This window comes from Neolamprologus multifasciatus, chromosome 22 (assembly GCF_963576455.1).
Source record: "Neolamprologus multifasciatus chromosome 22, fNeoMul1.2, whole genome shotgun sequence".
NCBI lineage: Eukaryota > Metazoa > Chordata > Actinopteri > Cichliformes > Cichlidae > Neolamprologus > Neolamprologus multifasciatus.
In genome coordinates, this window is record NC_140459.1 from 9454611 (window position 1) to 9477686 (window position 23076).

General features: G+C 40.1%; 1 protein-coding gene and 1 long non-coding RNA gene across 3 annotated transcripts in view; both read left to right on the forward strand.

Annotated features, from left to right (window-relative positions):
• LOC146492915 (interferon-induced very large GTPase 1-like) overlaps window positions 1-21348 on the forward strand; it is a 171159-nt gene extending 149811 nt beyond the window's left edge. The window contains exons 1-17 of one of the 2 annotated variants that reach the window (XM_085147528.1): window positions 196-244; window positions 436-553; window positions 686-826; window positions 966-1000; window positions 2102-2195; window positions 6011-6045; window positions 7167-7281; window positions 7551-7591; window positions 9083-9197; window positions 9467-9507; window positions 11002-11116; window positions 11386-11426; window positions 12917-13031; window positions 13301-13341; window positions 15211-15307; window positions 15460-15497; window positions 15619-21348. In XM_085147528.1, coding sequence (XP_085003654.1) covers window positions 236-244; window positions 436-553; window positions 686-826; window positions 966-1000; window positions 2102-2195; window positions 6011-6045; window positions 7167-7281; window positions 7551-7591; window positions 9083-9197; window positions 9467-9507; window positions 11002-11116; window positions 11386-11426; window positions 12917-13031; window positions 13301-13341; window positions 15211-15307; window positions 15460-15497; window positions 15619-20397 — 5970 coding nt within the window. In that variant the 5' untranslated portion in view covers window positions 196-235 and the 3' untranslated portion in view covers window positions 20398-21348. Of the gene's footprint in view, window positions 1-195; window positions 245-435; window positions 554-685; window positions 827-965; window positions 1001-2101; window positions 2196-6010; window positions 6046-7166; window positions 7282-7550; window positions 7592-9082; window positions 9198-9466; window positions 9508-11001; window positions 11117-11385; window positions 11427-12916; window positions 13032-13300; window positions 13342-15210; window positions 15308-15459; window positions 15498-15618 lie in introns of those variants that run through there. The other variant, XM_085147529.1, reaches the window with a different exon arrangement.
• The window catches only part of LOC146492914 (uncharacterized), a 236268-nt gene that overhangs the window by 163683 nt on the left and 49509 nt on the right, over window positions 1-23076 (forward strand). The gene's annotated exons all lie outside the window — the stretch shown is intronic.

A 23076-nucleotide genomic window follows, 5' to 3' on the forward strand; every position in this document is an offset into this window, starting at 1 on the left:
CCACATAGAAATTTCTGTATTCTTACATTTGGTTACTTGGGAAATAATACACTCGCAGTTTTAGGGTCCTATAAAAAAACTTAAAATACTTTACGTTTGATATAAATACTCATATAATTTAATTTAATTCCTGCTACCTTTAGTAATCATTATGTTATGAATGATCAAAGTTCTCTGCCATTTGTCCAAGGGAAATTTTCTTCTGTACCTCTGGAATCTGTTGTATGCTACTTGGATGAAAATGGTGAGCATTCTCATGATTATCATACTCAGTTCAACAGTATAGAATACCGTGGAATGCCTGGTGGCTAAAACAAAACAATTACCAGTATAAACATCATCTAATATTCAACATAAACACTCCTTTAATTATTAATATTTATAGAGCCCTAATCTGACATGCCAAATGTTATATAAAGGTATTTACTGTCTCAGATTTCACCAGTGAAAAAACCTGTTGATGCTGAAAAATCAAAAGAGCCTCATGACATCACAACAGCAGAAGGACAGCCTGCAGTCAGTTTTTTAGAACCATCTCCAAGCAGTGTGAAGGGTACATTTGTAATGAAAAGTTTCACAGAAACAGATTTTTACTGTAAAACGTTTTCAGTCATAATTTAACCTTTTTGAAAGATTTTGAACAGATTAAACACTAGCTATTCAATGTAATGTGTGATAAATGTAGGCTCCGACTCTTCAGCTGGACAGACTATTGAAAGCAAAGAGGTCCCCAGTGACAGCAGCAGGAACATGGTCAAAGATGAAGCTGATACTGAGACTAATACAAGTCCAACACATGACACTATTCCAACAAAAACCAAAGAAGGTGAGATGTTTGTCTGAATACAAACATAATTCTGATTCCTTTTTATTTTTACTGGACAGGATAAATATTTGTGAACACTAAAGGTCATTTCTTTTCTGTCTGATCCTAATAATCTGCTTTTTATTACATTTCCCTGCAGGAAATAAGCCACAGGAGAGTACGGCTGAAACAGAGGTAAAGATTAAATCTTTGCAATTTTACTTTTGTCATACAGCACATTTGATCAGCAATATGGACGACAACAGTCAAAGGTCAGGGGAACAGATACATTTAATTTTACACTATAACCTCACATCATTTTCTTCGCAGTGGCTACCACAATGCCAAAACAGACTTAGCCTTTTTAATGTAACATGTAAGACAGTTCCCGATAAACACAGTTTTGCATAGTTAATGTCAACAGGTACAGGCACATTTTTCACAAATGAAACAGAGCAGCAGACAGTCAGCAGAAAAGAGTCAACATAACTATCTGCCCTCTCTATAATTACATCTTTGTATATTCCCCAAAACAAATTCATCCATCCATCCTGTTCCACGTGTCCTTATCAGGGTCACGGGAGGGCTGGAGCCTATCCCAGCTGTCATATGGTGAAAGGTGGGGTACACCCTGGACAGTAAAAGTGTCAAGTGAAGCAAATAAAAACAATGGATGCCATTTGGTCTAAGAATCTGTTTTCTAAAACTATGTCATTAGCTTTTTTTTTTCTCCAACAAGTGGGTTTGACTTTGATTATTTTTTTTAATTATAAATGTGTTCTTATGCTTGTGTTCTTGTAAATGAAAAATAAGTTTGAAAAAAACTGAAAATAATCTTCAAAAGCTTCAGTTCAGCTTTGTGCTCTCCCTGTCTCGTCAGTGTAATCAGCGTCTCCCAGCTGTTTCCTCTTAGCTCTGTCCACCTCTTGTATTTAGTGTCTGCGTCTTCCCCTGCTCGTTGTTGCGTCATACCCTTAGTTTACGCTGTGTGTTCCATTACCTGTTTTGCCTGCCTGTTAATTTATTTCCCCCCAGTATAATTAGTCTTCAGTTCGGTCTGCAACCTGTTTATTTTGAGTTCACCTTTGCCTCAGTGAGTTCTACATTTTGGGTCCTTCCTCTCTGCCTGCTTGCGCACAGCCATGACACCCTCATTCTTTTTTATGCATTTTTTCTTAGTAAATTAGTGCACCATTGTTGGTCTTAAGTGTTTAAGATTTATCTTATACTTTTATTATTTGAAACCTTAATCGCAAATAAAGTATTAAGGTCAGATAAATCACTTGTTCTTTCTAGATTCGCTCGAGGAATAAAGTACCTGAACATCCAGAGAAAAGTGATGGGGAATCTGACATCAAGCCTCTACCAGAATTTGGAACCAGTGAGAAAGGTAAATTTTTAATCAAAAATGTTGTTGTAAGGTATCAGTTTTTAAAATTAAAATCTTCTCTAAAATCTCAACACTAAAATACTAACTTTTCAATCTAATATGTGATGAAGGTAGGCTCCCTCAACTAGACAGACTTGAAAATAAACTGCTCACCAGGGGCTGAGCACTTATATGACAATTACCCTCTAAAGTCTAACTTGTAATAGTGATATCATGTGACTAAAGGCAAGCAGATGACCAGCAAATGTCAGGAAGTCAGTAGTACTTCCAAATGAGCTATTGAACAGTGTTTTGTGTGATTTCCGTTTTGGCGATGCAATTGGTGGGAAAGACTCGACACATTTACAAGGCTTCATCGAACTATCACTTAATATTAACTTAATAATATTGCAACATAAAACAACAACAATTGTGACGGTCCCAGTCTCCTCAAATCAGGGTTTTCTAGAGAACCAAACAATTCCACAGATTCTCACTTCAGACAGCTCACTGCCAGTGTTGGTCAAGTTACTTGAAAAAAGTAATTAGTTACTAATTAATGATTACTTCCCATTACTTCCCATTAGTCCCATTACGTTACTGGTTACTTATTTTCAAAAGTAATTAGTGCCTTTATTACTTAATAGCTGTTTAAAAACACAATACATCACCTGAATAGGTAATAAAGCAATAGACCTTTCAGCCCAATTCTATTTTTTTGCATAATCCATCGTATAAAATTGAATCAAATGGAAAAGTGTCTTTTTAAAACTTGTTTTATTAGTTTTAATCTTTTAACTTTATGCACATTGCATTCAGCAAAAATTAAATTGTATGCAACAGGCTTTGACTTGAAGAAATTTGTTTAACATTTAAACCTATTTTCTGCATATTTCAACATATAAAATAAAATATTTTTGTGTGTGTACACTCACTCTTTCAAATAGATGCAAGTAAAACACAGCAGAAAATAAATAAAATCAAAGATTCAGCAGAAATAACTCCTGTCACTCTGAAATCTATTTTCACCTCTTTAGCAAAAGAAGGGCCGGTTTAGGTCTGCCCGGTGCCTCAGCGGTCCTGTCAGTGGGGGGATCCGGGGGTTTCTCTGTGAATTTCACATTCCTGTGGCAGGCATGCTAGATGCTTGCTCAGATTTTAAGTTTAATTTTTTGCTGGAGAAAGAAGTTTTCTTCTCATGCTAAGTATACAGTGGGCGCTAATGTTTTTGTCACTTTTTACGTAATAAAACTTAAAGTAATGTAAGTATTTCCACGCTTTAAATGCTACATGGCCGTACTCTCTCGCACACTCCATCCATTGTTTATCTACACACGTCTGTTGCTGCCACGGACATCGCATGTCCTTATGTCATTGTCATGAGACACTCACAAACAAGGATGAAAACCTGACCAACTAGGCGCATACTGGAGGCTCTGCAGAATGCTGTGGTAGGCGTTTTGGTTCAGAGTGCCTTTCACTCTGTACAAGTCACCAACCCTGGATCCAACAAAGCAGCCCCAGACGATCACACCTTCTCTTGTATGTTTGATAGTTGATGCCACACACTGTGGAACCATCCTGTCGCGTAGTCAAGAGTGTACAAAGATCCTGCGTGATGAACCGAAAATTTCAAGTTTTGAAATAATATCCATAATACCTTATTGCAGTCTTCAGTAGTTCAATGATGGTGTTTCATGGCCCCCCAGGCAAACTTCTTTGTTTTATCCTGACGTCTTAGCAGTGGCTTTGTTGTTGCAACTTGTCCTGTCAAACCTGCAGCTCAAAGTCTTCTTTGCACAGTTGAAACTGAGACTTGCTTACTATGCCCAATATTAAACTGTGCTTGAAGCTGTTGTCCTGTGAGCTGCCTATCATGCAAGCTGTTTACTCTCAGAAACTTGTCCTTTGATTCAGTCGTGGCTTTGGGTGTGCCAGAGCTCTTGCTGTTAGAGTTTCCCTCAATTTCTGAGTGCCTTTTGATGGTGAATGAAACTGTACTCACTGACACCTTGACTTTCTTTGCCATTTCTCTGTAGGAAAGACCTCAATTTCTTTAAGCGTTATGATGGTCTGTCTCTCTTCCATTGTTAATTGCCTTTTTTCTCACCATTTTTGTAGCAACACACAACTTTCTGCAGTACAATACTGTTCAACTAATCCTCATGACAGTATGATACCACAGCGTGTTCCAACACTGATTTTATGCAGACAGAGGGAGTTGTAAGTAATCCAAAAAAGTTGGAACACCTATAGGAATTAGTAGCACCAGCTTTCAAGACTAGATCAGCCTCCAATGCTGCAGAACAACTTTAAATTGTTGACCCATCTTATGTTCCCTGAAAAAGGCCTTTTTGTATAATTAGCATACAGTCATTTTGAGAAAAGTTTTGATAATGACACAAATATTGGTTTGAAAGTTTGTTGTTTCAGTTTTTTATAATCTCAATTTGCATATACTCCACAAAGTCCTTCTTTGCCATGAAAATTAACTTCTCAAAACAAAACATTTCAATTGCAATCAGGACTGCCTTAAAAGGACCTGCTGAGATCATTTCAATAATCTTCTCATTAACACAGGTGCGAATGTTGACAAGCAGAAGTCCGGAGATCATTTCTTTATGCTGATTGAGTTAGAATAGCAGATTGAATAATTAAAATGGGGGTGATGCTTGAAATCATTGTTCTTCCTGTTAACCATCGTTACCTGCAAGAAAACACATACAGCCATCATTGTGTTACATGAAAAGGGCTTCACAGGCAAGCATGTTGTTGCTAATAAGATTGGAAGCTAAATCAACCATCATCAAGACTTAAAGGAAAGAGGTTTAATTGTTGTGAAGAAGGCTTCCAGATTCAACAAGGGCAAGAAGTCTTCGAAAGATGATTCAGCTGTGGGATCAAGGTGCCACAGTGCAGAACTTGCTCAGGAATGGCAGCTGGCAAGTGTGAATGCATTTGCACACACAGTGAGAAGAAGAATTTTGGAGGATGGCCTGGTGTCAAGAAGGGCAGCAAAGAATATGATATTATAGTACAGCGAGTGGACTACTTCTCATCCAAGGGAGTGGGCTCACTCACAATTTTGCCAAAAAGCACTGCCATGAATAAAGAATGGTACCAAAACATCCTCTGACAGCAACTTCTTCCAACCATCCAAGAACAGTTTGGTGAAGAACAAGGCTTTTTCCAGCATGATGGAGCACCGTGCCATAAGGCCAAAGTAATAACTAACTGTTTATAAGATTGGGGAAACCTGCAGTCAACTGAGACTGAAGAAGTCACTTGGATGAATGACGAAATGTTTCTCCCACTGAAAACACTACGACAAGTTGAACAGACTCAACTTTTGTGGATAACTAAATATCTCGGGGAGCAAAACATTGAAATTTTAGGTCCATGGCCAGGAAACTCCCCAGTCCTTAATCCATATGATAACTTGTGGTTAGTCCTCAAGAGGCGGGTGGACAAACAAAAACCCACTCATTGCGACAAACTCCAAGCATTGATTATGAAAGAATGGGTTGTCATCAGTCAGGATTTGACCCAGAAGCTGACTGACAGTATGCCAGGGCGAATTGCAGAGGTCTTAAAAAACGAAGGACCAACATTGCAAATACTGAGTCTTTGCATCACAGGAACAACTAAAAAAAAAGATCTAAAAACACTGAATCAGCAAACTTTGTGAAAATGAATATTTGTGTCATTCTTAAAGCTTTTGGCCATGACTCTATATATATAAAGCTTTAAATACCACTTAACAAAGCATTTATTTTCTGTATGTTCCTATATCTGAATATAGCTGTTATATGTGTTTTTGTTACATGTCCCTGCAGGAGATGAGCCACAGGAGAGTACAGCTGAAACAGAGGTAAACATGAAATAGTTTTTTGTTTTTGTTTTTTGCCTTTTCAGCCTTTAATGTAAAGAAACAGTGTAGCAAGACAGGAAAGTGGGGAAAGAGACAAAGAGGAAGACATGCAGTAAAGAGCTGAGGTTCAGACACAAATCTGGGCCTATTGCTGTCCAGCCTTATGCCATATAGTCAACTGCTCATCCCACTCAGCTAAACATGAAATCTTTTTCAATTAATATATTGAGTAAATCTCTACATAACTAAGAAAAAAAAAAAAAAGACAAACTACTCCTTTAAGTCCACCAATGACAATCCATTTCCCCATATCTGTCCTTGTGACAGCTGAGTCAAATCAGTCTGTTAAAGAAAGTCAGGTCCAGTAAATGGTGAGAAGGTGGTAAGGAATATGATGGATGACAATATTCAGTGACCTTCTCCCCACCCTAGCTGCTAATTGGCATGGTGCTACGGTAACAAAAGAAATGTATCTGTTTTATCACAAATCTATAAATTCATGAAACTGTACTCTTTAGGAAGGCCTTTTAACAACTTACTGTCTTTATGAAGCAAAAAAGAAAAAACGGGTGAAATTATTGTACTGTGAAAGTAACGGTTGTATATTTTATGCATGATTTTTTTGTCCAATTTACTGATCTCCAAACATCTACATAATAAAAAAAACAACACAAAATCATGTGTATATAAAAGCACCAGGATTGTATTAAATAAAGATGTTAGAAGATTTTCCCAGGTCAGAAATGATGAGCAGATGAATACTTGAGCTTAGAGAACACCATAAATCCTTAGGTAGTAAAAAAGGGAGAGTGTGGGTTTAAAAATCAAGTTACCAATGAAACAAAATAAAGATAGCACACTTTTGCCAAGTTATTGGCAATTATTGTTCATTAACAATATTTTTCATTAATGCAGACTGATTCAGATTATATCTAGACTATCTTCTGTACCATCAGAAATGCAGATTACAATGCAGTTTACATTAAGTTTGTTGCAGTCACAGCTTGAGTCAGTCAAGTGTATGTTTTAAACTACATGAATAATTGTTTCCTGAATTTTCTTCCTTTTATTTGATTTCACATTTGTATTCTCACTTGATAAACAAAAGTATGTTCTAGCAGAGGGATCCACTTGATGAAGGCAGTGATGTTCAACGCTTACAGAGTAATGACAGCACAACAGTAGAAGAAGAAGAATCAGCCAAATCTCTAGAACCATCCACTTACAAAAAGCAAGGTAATATGTTAATGAAACTTCACTTTTACATTAACAGATATACTGTTGTCACACTGTTTCAACAGCTCCAAAACAATGTGATAAGTACTTTGTTTAGTTGTTTTAGTAGTCATGTGTCATGAGACACTTGTTTGTGAGTGTCTCATGACAATGACATAAGGACATGCGATGTCCGTGGCAGCAACAGACGTGTGTAGACTAGTAAAGTTTTGCTAACAATATGTCTTTTGTTTAATCTTGTAATCTGTTTGCTGTTAAATATCCTGTAGGAGATGACCCAAAACAGAGCACTGCTAAAAAAGAGCAAAAGGTAAGATCTTTGCCATAACATTTTTTCTTAACTATTTTGTAAAACTTTTAACTTCAATACAATTATTATTTAAATGGAACTGTCCTTGTTGCTAGCTTAAACTTATTCACAGGTTGAATATATGGCCTCTTGGTTTATGTTACATCCCTATTTACCTTTATGTTAGTCCCTTCAAACCCCCTAGACTAGCCAGGGGACGTAACAGTTTAACACCTACATGACATAAAATATTTAAAATAAATTTGCTGGGTTATTTTAAATTTAATTGCTTTATGTGTTCAAAAAATTAAGTCACTGCTGACTTTTGGATTGAGGAAGTATTCAAACTCCATTTTCTACTTAAATGCCAACACCGTGAAAAGCTTGCATTATATGGCATTTTAAAAAAATAATTTTTGCTGCTTTAAAATGCTTGTGGCATGAATGACAGACCCGGCCACATATTCACACTTTACACACTTTATTTTGGTTATCATTTCTTACAAACTCGTTTGCAGCTTTTCAGTCACAACCACACACAACAACAACAACAACAACGACCTCAAGTCTTGAAACGTTTAATACAGGGGAGGCGTAATGAGATGATCAAGCTCAGGTGTGTCAGCCTCCCTCGCAGACACGCCATGAACCATGCCCCACCACATTTCCCATCCATACCCCCTACCCCTGTGAGCAGGAGAGGTAATTGGCTATGACCATTGACATCCCAGCCCATGGACCAGCGGTAGGGATGAGTAGGATCAGGGGGCCGACCGCGTATCCACCGGCGGCAGTGACAAAGCGGGTCCAGGGGCAGACTGCATATCCAGCAGTGGTGGTAGCACTGGACCGCAGGCCACCTGTGTGGCAAGCAGTGGCGGCGCAGAAGACATGGACGTCAGCCAAGGCTCACATGCAGCTTGCCAGGCGTTGTTCCCTCCAGCGCCCCAATCTCTAGCTAGGGCTAGGTCCCTCCCATTCCTTGACTTCCAGGTTGGGCTAAGCAGGTCCTTTCCGCATGCTGACCTCCAGCTCAGGTTGAGCAGGTGATTGAGCAGATGGTGGAAGTAGAGGTTGCTCATCTGCCCTCCTCTGGGGAACAGAAACAGGTGCAGGCACCTGCCGGGCACTAGCCGCTACCACCTGAGGAGTGGGTATTGGTACGGAGGTAGGCTGGGTCTTGGCTGGCCTCACCCAGGAGACCGGAGTTAAAAATCAAGTTACCAATGAAACAAAATAAAGATAACACACTTTTGCCAAGTTATTGGCAATTATTGTTCATTAACAATATTTTTCATTAATGCAGACTGATTCAGATTATATCTAGACTATCTTCTGTACCATCAGAAACGCAGATTACAATGCAGTTTACATTAAGTTTGTTGCAGTCACAGCTTGAGTCAGTCAAGTGTATGTTTTAAACTACATGAATAATTGTTTCCTGAATTTTCTTCCTTTTATTTGATTTCACATTTGTATTCTCACTTGATAAACAAAAGTATGTTCTAGCAGAGGGATCCACTTGATGAAGGCAGTGATGTTCAACGCTTACAGAGTAATGACAGCACAACAGTAGAAGAAGAAGAATCAGCTAAATCTCTAGAACCATCCACTTACAAAAAGCAAGGTAATATGTTAATGAAACTTCACTTTTACATTAACAGATATACTGTTGTCACACTGTTTCAACAGCTCCAAAACAATGTGATAAGTACTTTGTTTAGTTGTTTTAGTAGTCATGTGTCATGAGACACTTGTTTGTGAGTGTCTCATGACAATGACATAAGGACATGCGATGTCCGTGGCAGCAACAGACGTGTGTAGACTAGTAAAGTTTTGCTAACAATATGTCTTTTGTTTAATCTTGTAATCTGTTTGCTGTTAAATATCCTGTAGGAGATGACCCAAAACAGAGCACTGCTAAAAAAGAGCAAAAGGTAAGATCTTTGCCATAACATTTTTTCTTAACTATTTTGCAAAACTTTCAACTTCAATACAATTATTATTTAAATGGAACTGTCCTTGTTGCTAGCTTAAACTTATTCACAGGTTGAATATATGGCCTCTTGGTTTATGTTACATCCCTATTTACCTTTATGTTAGTCCCTTCAAACCCCCTAGACTAGCCAGGGGACGTAACAGTTTAACACCTACATGACATAAAATATTTAAAATAAATTTGCTGGGTTATTTTAAATTTAATTGCTTTATGTGTTCAAAAAATTAAGTCACTGCTGACTTTTGGATTGAGGAAGTATTCAAACTCCATTTTCTACTTAAATGGCAACACTGTGAAAAGCTTGCATTATATGGCATTTTAAAAAAATAATTTTTGCTGCTTTAAAATGCTTGTGGCATGAATGACAGACCCGACCACATATTCACACTTTACACACTTTATTTTGGTTATCATTTCTTACAAACTCGTTTGCAGCTTTTCAGTCACAACCACACACAACAACAACAACAACAACAACGACCTCAAGTCTTGAAACGTTTAATACAGGGGAGGCGTAATGAGATGATCAAGCTCAGGTGTGTCAGCCTCCCTCGCAGACACGCCATGAACCATGCCCCACCACATTTCCCATCCATACCCCCTACCCCTGTGAGCAGGAGAGGTAATTGGCTATGACCATTGACATCCCAGCCCATGGACCAGCGGTAGGGATGAGTAGGATCAGGGGGCCGACCGCGTATCCACCGGCGGCAGTGACAAAGCGGGTCCAGGGGCAGACTGCATATCCAGCAGTGGTGGTAGCACTGGACCGGAGGCCACCTGTGTGGCAAGCAGTGGCGGCGCAGAAGACATGGACGTCAGCCATGGCTCACATGCAGCTTGCCAGGCGTTGTTCCCTCCAGCGCCCCAATCTCTAGGTAGGGCTAGGTCCCTCCCATTCCTTGACTTCCAGGTTGGGCTAAGCAGGTCCTTTCCGCATGCTGACCTCCAGCTCAGGTTGAGCAGGTGATTGAGCAGATGGTGGAAGTAGAGGTTGCTCATCTGCCCTCTTCTGGGGAACAGGAACAGGTGCAGGCACCTGCCGGGCACTAGCCGCTACCACCTGAGGAGTGGGTATTGGTACGGAGGTAGGCTGGGTCTTGGCTGGCCTCACCCGGGAGAACGGAGTTAAAAATCAAGTTACCAATGAAACAAAATAAAGATAACACCCTTTCTCCAAGTTATTGGCAATTATTGTTCATTAACAATATTTTTCATTAATGCAGTCTGATTCAGATTATATCTAGACTATCTTCTGTACCATCAGAAATGCAGATTACAATGCAGTTTACATTAAGTTTGTTGCAGTCACAGCTTGAGTCAGTCAAGTGTATGTTTTAAACTACATGAATAATTGTTTCCTGAATTTTCTTCCTTTTATTTGATTTCACATTTGTATTCTCACTTGATAAACAAAAGTATGTTCTAGCAGAGGGATCCACTTGATGAAGGCAGTGATGTTCAACGCTTACAGAGTAATGACAGCACAACAGTAGAAGAAGAAGAATCAGTCAAATCTCTAGAACCATCCACTTACAAAAAGCAAGGTAATATGTTAATGAAACTTCACTTTTACATTAACAGATATACTGTTGTCACACTGTTTCAACAGCTCCAAAACAATGTGATAAGTACTTTGTTTAGTTGTTTTAGTAGTCATGTGTCATGAGACACTTGTTTGTGAGTGTCTCATGACAATGACATAAGGACATGCGATGTCCGTGGCAGCAACAGACGTGTGTAGACTAGTAAAGTTTTGCTAACAATATGTCTTTTGTTTAATCTTGTAATCTGTTTGCTGTTAAATATCCTGTAGGAGATGACCCAAAACAGAGCACTGCTAAAAAAGAGCAAAAGGTAAGATTTTTGCCATAACATTTTTTCTTAACTATTTTGTAAAACTTTCAACTTCAATACAATTATTATTTAAATGGAACTGTCCTTGTTGCTAGCTTAAACTTATTCACAGGTTGAATATATGGCCTCTTGGTTTATGTTACATCCCTATTTACCTTTATGTTAGTCCCTTCAAACCCCCTAGACTAGCCAGGGGACGTAACAGTTTAACACCTACATGACATAAAATATTTAAAATAAATTCGCTGGGTTATTTTAAATTTAATTGCTTCATGTGTTCAAAAAATTAAGTCACTGCTGACTTTTGGATTGAGGAAGTATTCAAACTCCATTTTCTACTTAAATGCCAACACCGTGAAAAGCTTGCATTATATGGCATTTTTAAAAAATAATTTTTGCTGCTTTAAAATGCTTGTGGCATGAATGACAGACCCGACCACATATTCACACTTTACACACTTTATTTAGGTTATCATTTCTTACAAACTCGTTTGCAGCTTTTCAGTCACAACAACAACAACAACAACAACAACAACGACCTCAAGTCTTGAAACGTTTAATACAGGGGAGGCGTAATGAGATGATCAAGCTCAGGTGTGTCAGCCTCCCTCGCAGACACGCCATGAACCATGCCCCACCACATTTCCCATCCATACCCCCTACCCCTGTGAGCAGGAGAGGTAATTGGCTATAACCATTGACATCCCAGCCCATGGACCAGCGGTAGGGATGAGTAGGATCAGGGGGCCGACCGCGTATCCACCGGCGGCAGTGACAAAGCGGGTCCAGGGGCAGACTGCATATCCAGCAGTGGTGGTAGCACTGGACCGGAGGCCACCTGTGTGGCAAGCAGTGGCGGCGCAGAAGACATGGACATCAGCCATGGCTCACATACAGCTTGCCAGGCGTTGTTCCCTCCAGCGCCCCAATCTCTAGCTAGGGCTAGGTCCCTCCCGTTCCTTGACTTCCAGGTTGGGCTAAGCAGGTCCTTTCCGCATGCTGACCTCCAGCTCAGGTTGAGCAGGTGATTGAGCAGATGGTGGAAGTAGAGGTTGCTCATCTGCCCTCCTCTGGGGAACAGGAACAGGTGCAGGCACCTGCCGGGCACTAGCCGCTTCCACCTGAGGAGTGGGTATTGGTACGGAGGTAGGCTGGGTCTTGGCCGGCCTCACCCGGGAGACCGGAGTTAAAAATCAAGTTACCAATGAAACAAAATAAAGATAACACCCTTTCTCCAAGTTATTGGCAATTATTGTTCATTAACAATATTTTTCATTAATGCAGACTGATTCAGATTATATCTAGACTATCTTCTGTACCATCAGAAATGCAGATTACAATGCAGTTTACATTAAGTTTGTTGCAGTCACAGCTTGAGTCAGTCAAGTGTATGTTTTAAACTACATGAATAATTGTTTCCTGAATTTTCTTCCTTTTATTTGATTTCACATTTGTATTCTCACTTGATAAACAAAAGTATGTTCTAGCAGAGGGATCCACTTGATGAAGGCAGTGATGTTCAACGCTTACAGAGTAATGACAGCACAACAGTAGAAGAAGAAGAATCAGCCAAATCTCTAGAACCATCCACTTACAAAAAGCAAGGTAATATGTTAATGAAACTTCACTTTTACATTAACAGATATACTGTTGTCACACTGTTTCAACAGCTCCAAAACAATGTGATAAGTACTTTGTTTAGTTGTTTTAGTAGTCATGTGTCATGAGACACTTGTTTGTGAGTGTCTCATGACAATGACATAAGGTCATGCGATGTCCGTGGCAGCAACAGACGTGTGTAGACTAGTAAAGTTTTGCTAACAATATGTCTTTTGTTTAATCTTGTAATCTGTTTGCTGTTAAATATCCTGTAGGAGATGACCCAAAACAGAGCACTGCTAAAAAAGAGCAAAAGGTAAGATCTTTGCCATAACATTTTTTCTTAACTATTTTGTAAAACTTTTAACTTCAATACAATTATTATTTAAATGGAACTGTCCTTGTTGCTAGCTTAAACTTATTCACAGGTTGAATATATGGCCTCTTGGTTTATGTTACATCCCTATTTACCTTTATGTTAGTCCCTTCAAACCCCCTAGACTAGCCAGGGGACGTAACAGTTTAACACCTACATGACATAAAATATTTAAAATAAATTCGCTGGGTTATTTTAAATTTAATTGCTTTATGTGTTCAAAAAATTAAGTCACTGCTGACTTTTGGATTGAGGAAGTATTCAAACTCCATTTTCTACTTAAATGCCAACACCGTGAAAAGCTTGCATTATATGGCATTTTTAAAAAATAATTTTTGCTGCTTTAAAATGCTTGTGGCATGAATGACAGACCCGGCCACATATTCACACTTTACACACTTTATTTTGGTTATCATTTCTTACAAACTCGTTTGCAGCTTTTCAGTCACAACCACACACAACAACAACAACAACAACGACCTCAAGTCTTGAAACGTTTAATACAGGGGAGGCGTAATGAGATGATCAAGCTCAGGTGTGTCAGCCTCCCTCGCAGACACGCCATGAACCATGCCCCACCACATTTCCCATCCATACCCCCTACCCCTGTGAGCAGGAGAGGTAATTGGCTATGACCATTGACATCCCAGCCCATGGACCAGCGGTAGGGATGAGTAGGATCAGGGGGCCGACCGCGTATCCACCGGCGGCAGTGACAAAGCGGGTCCAGGGGCAGACTGCATATCCAGCAGTGGTGGTAGCACTGGACCGGAGGCCACCTGTGTGGCAAGCAGTGGCGGCGCAGAAGACATGGACGTCAGCCATGGCTCACATGCAGCTTGCCAGGCGTTGTTCCCTCCAGCACCCCAATCTCTAGCTAGGGCTAGGTCCCTCCCATTCCTTGACTTCCAGGTTGGGCTAAGCAGGTCCTTTCCGCATGCTGACCTCCAGCTCAGGTTGAGCAGGTGATTGAGCAAATGGTGGAAGTAGAGGTTGCTCATCTGCCCTCCTCTGGGGAACAGAAACAGGTGCAGGCACCTGCCGGGCACTAGCCACTTCCACCTGAGGAGTGGGTATTGGTACGGAGGTAGGCTGGGTCTTGGCTGGCCTCACCCAGGAGACCGGAGCAGACCGGACACCTGCTAACTGTTGGCGAGATACCACTGCCATCGCCTCCCTCTGCCTGGCCCAGTTGTTGTTCTGCCATGCCGCCTCCTGGATTTCGGCACCAATGTGGCATGAATGACGAACTCAACCACATATTCACAATGCTCAATCTGTTTTTAACCAACACTTTATGGACAAGCTTCTATGGGGTCTGTAAAAAATGAGACCAATGGACGTGAAGGTGTCTCGTTCCTTCTCATAAAACTTGAACTGCAATACATTAAAAATTATTATTTTTTGCAATGACATCAAAAACTTTTTGTCATGTAGATAAATGACACTGGAAACTGTTCTTGAAAAGGACAATATAGTGGATCATTGGTTAGCACAGCAAAGATGATCTTATGTTTTCACACAAGCATGTTTGAACAATAAATCATTCTAAATTTGTAAAATGTGCTGCTGCAAGATAAAAGTAATAGAATAATAGGTTTGTTGGTGAAAAAGGGAAATGTGTCTTATAATGCGAAGCAATTGGATTGGCAGGTAAGACTAGAAATATGCTATTCTTGTGATTTTGTTCCAATGGCTGTTCTCTCACTAAATTTCAAAACGCTTTCTCGTCATCTTCTTTTCATAAAATACAACTTGACAAACCAAATGACAAGTTAAAGTATTTGGTCTGTTTTGTTTTTTCCCCAGAGTGATCTAGTGAATAAACACACTGATGTTGTACTTTCAAAGAATGATGACGCCCCAATAGCTGGAGGAAACATCAAACTCAACTCTAATGAGAGGGGTAACATTTAAAAAAATAAAATAAAAAATATAACAAAACTAAGCTAGAATTGGAATGGTTAAATATATAAAAAGTAACGCATTTATAATAAATATTAGTGAACTGTGTTGGCTCCATCATAAATTGATTTGTCATTCTTGCTCATCTTGCAGGAACCTCAGAACTTACCATGAGCAGAAACAAGGAGAATGTAAGACAGTCAACATTTTGTTTCAAAAGATCTAAAGGATTGCTTTATCACACATTATAATCAGTGTAATATAATATTATAATGTCCTTACATACAATGAATGATTTTTCATTTATCACAGTCAGGGAAGATTTCTGAAGAAATCTGCAGAAAGAAGCTATGTCAAAAAGAAACTCAGGCACTGCTTGAGAGACTTCATCTTAAAGAAAAACTTCAAGACAAGTTGTCACCAACAGAACTTCTTCAAATACAACCAACTGTAAAACAGCACCATGTGACATCTGAAAAAGATGTAGCTCACACTTTTCTTCATAGGCTGATGATGTTGGACTACAGGGCCAGATATATTCCTTTAAGACCAGACAGTGCTGATGTGACAGCTGCAAAACCTCTTCAAATAACTGACAATACTGACAACGATTTTAAGAATTTGATGGCTTTACTGAGCACCAGTGATAAGAGGGAACAGACAGAACAGACTCACATGCATCCACTGGACATTCAGATGGCAGTATTTCACTGCTCAGATAGTTTCCTTAAACAGATGGTGATTACAAAGCTTTCTCAATGTCAGTATGCCTTACCTTTGCTTCTTCCTGACCCAGTCACAAAGGAAATTGAGTTTCCTCTGTGGACATTCAGACAAATAACAAAAAGCTGGAAGGTGATTCAAACCAAAGATGATTCAAACATTGTCACTATGAAAAATATTCCAATCTACAAAGCTGAAACACCTTTGGTTTCATTTTTCCGTCTGGGTTCTTTGTCAGTGTCTAAATCTCAGCTGATGAACACTTTGATCAACAACCGTCACGACACCTTCTTCCACAGAAACTGCCCAGGAAGCACCAACTCTCGCTATTTGATGGATGGTGTGGCAGAGATTGCCTGGTACTGCCCTGCTGGAAAACCCAATGATGACTTCAGTGATTGCATTGCCTTTTGTAATCTCCATGGTGATGCTCTGTTGACTGAAAAACAGCGTGACATACTGATTGAAAAATCATTTATCAATGTTTTTCTTGTGACATCTCTGCAAAAAAATACACAAAGTCAGCCACTTATGTCATCTCTCTTTGCATCTCAGAAGCCTCTCATTTGTCTCACTGTTGAGGACAGCTGTGATATTAAAACAAAAAATGGAAAATACATATTAGGCCTCAAAGACAGAAACCAGCCAGATGTATCTGAACAGCTGAAAAGGATCATTAGAGAGGTTTTGTCTTCTCTCAATGGTCCCATCTTGAAACCATCCTTCCAGCTTGAATCCATGGCTGAGCTCTCTGGAATTAGAGTGGATGAAACTGACCCAGCCTGTCAAAGAGGGAAATCTGCTGCTATGGAAATAATCAATCTGCTTAAAAAGAAAAACATGGATGTCTCAAAGATCAAAGATGAATTTCTCCCTTGTCAAGGCCAACTGTGGCATCAGTGGAGCAAAATACACAAAGAACTGTTTCATCTCAGAGGAGACATTGAAATGGACAAAAGTAAAAAGGAAGAAAAACTGATGAACATACGTCAGAAACAATGTGCTGCTTCCTGCAGTAAACTGATGGAGATGTTCACTGGAAGTCTCTCATCATTGCCACCAACAGACAGAGAGTATTTCCTAAAATGGATTCAGATCTTAACAGATGCCCTCTCCACAGATGATCTTTCTTTGATTCTCAAAAGTTATGATGAAAAGTGGTCTGAGGTCTTGGCTTTGAAGAACAAACATGACAAATCAGATCTGTTATTAAAAAAACAAACTGAACTTGAAGACATATCAAAAAAACTTCAGTCCGCAAGTTTTGGTTTGGAGCACATCTTCAGAGAAATGGGACAGATCTATGAAGCCCATAAAACAACACAAAGAGAGAGCAGACACACTGACTGGTCTAAATACCCTGAGCTGGCTGCACAGCTGATGATATCAGGACACCCGATGGAGCTGATGGATGGTGATGCAGGTCATGTGCCTCTAACATGGATCTCCAGTCTTTTAGAAGAAGTCATCAAGAAACTGGGGGACCAGAGAGTTTTTGTGTTGTCAGTTTTGGGCCTACAAAGCAGTGGAAAATCAACAATGCTGAACACCATGTTTGGGCTGCAGTTTGCAGTGAGTGCTGGCAGGTGCACCAAAGGTGCCTTCATGCAGCTGCTCAAAGTATCAGAGGAGATGAAGAAAGACTTGAAGTTTGACTATGTTCTAGTGGTGGACACTGAAGGACTACGTGCTCTTGAGTTAGAAGGTAACAACACTCTTCATCATGACAATGAACTGGCAACATATGTTGTTGGTCTGGGAAACCTGACACTGATCAACATCTTTGGAGAGAATCCTTCTGATATGCAAGACATTCTGCAGATTGTTGTTCAGGCTTTCATGAGGATGAAGGAAGTTCAACTTTCTCCCAGTTGTGTGTTTGTTCACCAGAATGTCACAGATGTTGCAGCAGCAGAGAAAAACATGGATGGAAAAAGACGCCTGCAGGAAAAACTGGACCAGATGGCCAAACTAGCAGCCAAAGAGGAAGTTTGTAATGCAGAGCGCTTCAGTGATGTCATTAAATTTGATGTTCAGAAAGATGTGAAATACTGTGCCCAGCTGTGGGAGGGCAGTCCACCCATGGCTCCTCCAAATCCAGGTTACAGTGAGAGCATCCAGGAAGTGAAGAACACCATCCTCTCTAAAGCTTCAAAGTCTGCTGGGATCACTCTCTCACAGTTGAAAAGCAAAATTCATGACCTGTGGACTGCACTGCTGAATGAAAGTTTTGTTTTCAGTTTTAAAAACACACTTGAAATTGCAGTGTACAGAAAACTGGAAGTCCAGTATGGGAACTGGACCTGGACCCTGAGGAGCAACATGCTGACTATTGAAAACCAACTTCATAACAGAATTGAAAATGGGCAACTTGAGATGGTTCAGTTGAGTTATCTTATTGAAGAAACAAGCCAAACATATGGAAAGATCACAGAAGCAATGACAAAGTACTTTGACGATGACAAGGAGAAAGAAATGTTGACTCAGTGGAGAGGACGATTTGAAATCAAAATTAAAGAGTTTCATGATGAACAGGTGAACAGAGTGAAAAGAAAACTAGACGAAGTTATCCAGCAGAAGAAAGCTTGTAAAAAACTGGATGAGAAAAAATCAGAGTTTGAGAACAAACTGCTACAGAAGAGCAAAGAGCTCGCTCAGCAGCTGAAGGATAAGGCCAAAGATGAAGAAGAGCTTCAAAGACAGTTCAGCTCTGTTTGGAGTGGCTGGGTTTCTGAATTAACAGCATATACAAAACCTGTTGAAGAAATTAACTTGAAAGAAGATCAGTTAATTATCCTTCAAGAACTTGGTTTTGAGCCAGCTCTCATAGATGAATGCAAAACAAGTGGCAGATACAAGAAAATATCAGAGCTTGGTGATTATTCAGATTATATAATGACAACTGGACATAAATATCTGAGACCAGTGGTTGACGCTTACCAAAAATACAAATCAAGTGGTGCTTTCGCTTATGAAGAACAACAAGCGATCAGATTGCTCATTGACCAAGCCGAAAAAGAGTCACTTAATGCAATCCAAAGCAAACCTGTAGCCACAAGAGGCTACACATCAACTTACTTGATTCAAGGGGCCAATCATGTAACAGAAGAAGTGCAGAAATTTCTGTCAGAGAGGAAATACACTTTGAAGAAGGAGTTTACAGTTGATCTCTTACTGTATGTGTTCTACATGGCAGAAAGTTGGCTTCTAGAGTCCCATAAGAAATTCAAAGTGATCAATGATGCAATCATTTATTTAGATGGGAAGAAAACACAGTATTACAGAGTCTTTAGAAGTTTTTGTAAAGAAAACTCATCTGCTGTTGTGCTTGGAGAACTGATCTGTGAAAAGCTGAAAGCATCTACTGTTGAGGCTGTCTGTAATAAGACTGCCATTGCTCTCGCTGGAAGGATGAGGTGTAATTTCCCAGCATTCAATGGGAACAGACTGGAATTGGACAAACATATGTTAAAGTCACTTGCTGAGAAAGAAAACTTTAAGGATTTCATCACCTACATCACAAATCCAAGGAGACAAACAGAAGCTTTCATTAAAGCAGAGGTTGAGAAGTACATCTTCACAAGTCATACAGATGACGCTGTGAATATGCTCCAGAAAAATGTTGATGACATCAAAACAAGTGTTACTCAGGCACTATTTACTGCAACACAAAAAGTTCGAACTCAAGAGGGCGACACAGATATGTGGCTGAAGGAATTTTCTATTGTGCTAAAGGATGAACTAACATTTGATGCTATGTGTTCTGAAAACTTCAATGACATAAACAATTTTGAATTTCTTAAGGAAGAGATAAAAAAAGGATTTGCATCCATCACTGAGGAGATGAGCAGCCTCTCACTGGATAAGCTGAAGGAATCCAGGCTGAAACCTGATAAAATCCTCATTGATCAGCTGTGTAAGTGCTGCTGGGTAAAGTGTCCATTCTGTTCAGCTGTTTGTACCAACACCATTGAAGATCACAGTCCTGATGAGCACAGCGCCCCTTTTCATCAACCTGGTGCAGTTCGTGGAGTGCACTGGAGAAACACAGATGAAATGTTCACTAATTTCTGCACAACAAATGTTGCAAGTGAACTCAGTTTTTATAATTACGAGTCAGCTAAAAGCTTTCTTTATAAAAACTATGGAGATGCTGGTCCAAGGTATAAAACCTGGAGAATCACGCCTGATAAGTCTAAATTGGCTTACTGGAAATGGTTTGTGTGTAAATTTAAAACACAACTGGAAGAGCACTATAAAGCAAAATTCCATCACAAAGGAGAGATTCCCAGGGACTGGGGGGAAATCTCTAAATCTGATGCAATCAAAAGTCTGGAGGAAATGAGTCAAGCAGTCACTAAAGCCTGATATTTTGCCTTTGCCTGAAAAATGAGGAAATGTAGTTAACTACATAAGGATACATACGGACAAAGAGAGCAAAAGAACCAGAGTCATAATTCAAATCCACTATGTTAATTCCATACATAGTAGGATTTGTAGAAATTAGATTAGAAAAAAAAACTCCACTAAGTAAATGCGGGATCTGAGTTTTTAAAAAATGTTTTATTTAGTTTAAGTGTGAAAGTAACTCTTACTGAAATGTTATTTTACAGTAAAATATTATAACCATGAAAAAAATTATTCCTGAACATATATTCATTTTCCTCTTTTTCTTTAAGATGCTAATGCTTGAGATTGTTACAGAAAAGTTCCAAATTAAAAGATTATGTAGTTTTTGTTAACAAACGTGGGTCTATCAATGAGAATATTTTAATTTTTTGATTTTTATTTTATTTTCCTAAGAGAGAAACTTAATTTTTTTGTGTTAAAGTTATGAAAATATCCATCCATCCATCCATCCATTCGCTTCCGCTTATCCTTTTCAGGGTCGCGGGGGGCGCTGGAGCCTATCCCAGCTGTCATAGGGCGAGAGGCGGGGTACACCCTGGACAGGTCGCCAGTCTGTCGCAGGGCCAACACACAGGGACAGACAACCATTCGCGCTCACGTTCACTCGCACATTCACACCTAATGGCAATTTGGATTTTCCAATTAACCTATCCCCACAAGCTGCATGTCTTTGGACGGTGGGAGGAAGCCGGAGTACCCGGAGAGAACCCACGCAAACACAGGGAGAACATGCAAACTCCACACAGAAAGACCCCGGCCTGATGTTGGAATTGAACTCAGGACCTTCTTGCTGTGCAGCAACAGTGCTAACCACCGTGCCACCGTGCTGCCCATGTTATGAAAATATCCAGTTGTTAAATATTAATCAAGATGTGTGATTGCATTTTTGTAAAAACATATAATAAAACACTTGTAAAAAAAAATATTACAAATTATAAAAAAATGTAAAAGTAAAAATTTATTGGATATTTGGATAAATAGATATCAGATGAAAATCCATTCAGAAATTACGAATTAATTGTTTTGTTAACCTGAAAAGGTTAGAAAAAAAACAATGTTCTCTGCAACGAAGTTTTGCAACATTTACACACTAAGGAATGTAATGGATTATAATAAAAATCAATCAATCAATCAATCAATCAATCAGTAATTTTGTTTTAATCAGAGAAGGCTTCTTTTCTTGAATTTCTTAATTCAGTGACAAGATTAATAAGTGGTCTGAAATTAATATTGATGTTACTAACATGTACAATCAGTTACAATAAAAAAATAAACACTTTAGATTAACTAAATGATCGTTTTGTCTGTTTTTGTTCTGACCTAAAGTGTTTACTGTGGAACATATGCTTGCACAGAACTAAGCCTACCCCATTACTAAACTAACAGCAAAGTGGAGACAGATATCAGAAATGGCTTGTGATAAGAAAGTGCAACACGTCCTCACTCCCAAAGCGTAACATTTTACGCTAGGTGACAAATCGTCAACATATTACGTTTTCGGCTACCCACCACGTTCCTAAATGACGACCTCGGAAAAATGAGGAAATATGAGAACCGTATGGACTCAATCTACACATGTTCGCTCTTTTTCTTCAAATCGCTTAGAAACACGCTATTTAACATCATTTAAGTCCTGTTTAAGGTGAGGAAAAAGGTTATGGTTAGGGCTAGGGATAAGGTTAGGTTTAGGGCTGGAATACAGGGCTGGAACGTTGATTACCGCGGGAGCGTCATTGCACTGGATTACAGCCATAACCCGCCGCGTACCATAAGAACGCCGAAAGTCTCCTTTCGCGTGCCTCAGGAACGCCGCGGGACGTGACAAAACGTCGCCATGTTACGCCTCGGGAGTGAGAACAGGCTGGAAAGTAGCAAGAGCAAAGCAGAAGATTTACAAGATGGTAGTGAGACCTGCTATTATGTATTGTTTGGAGACATGGCACTGACAAAAAGACAGAGATGCAGGTTGCAGAGTTGAAAGACAGGAGGCCGACTGATTCTGATGTGCGCAAAGAAGGGATAGTTAATGTATTGGACAAAGGATATAAAATATGGAGCTGCCAGGCTACAGGAGAAGAGAACCCAGCCAGCCTCACATCTCGTCAGATCGGGGTTCTGGTGAGCCCGGCCAGCCTCATGCCTCACCAGATGGGGGTTCTGGTGAGCCCGTCCAGCATCTCGTGTCTGCTGACGGCTCCGGTGGGTCCGTTCAGCCACCACTTGCGGCTTCCATGCCGTCGCCTGCACCGCCACCACCTGCTCCACCACCAGCAGCTTCCACACTGTTGCCTACAGCGCCACCACCTGCTTCGTCGCCTGTGGTTGCCACACCACCGTCTGGACCTGCCTCAGTCACGCCGCCTTCCAGCCCACGTCCTGCACGCCCAGCACGTCCACATCCAGCGTGGCCTGCTCACCTGCGCCAACTCACCTTCGCCGCCCAGCTTCTGGGCTGTCAGCTGGACGTCTTCGCCTTCATGGGCTGCCTCCTGAGTTGATCCGGTGCAGCCTTCCATGCGGCCGGCCTCCGGACCTGCTCAGTCGCTGTTGTCGTCTTCCACGCGGCCGGCCTCCGGACCTGCTCATTTGCCGCCGCTGTCTTCCACACGACCAGCCTCTGGACCTGCTCAATTTCCC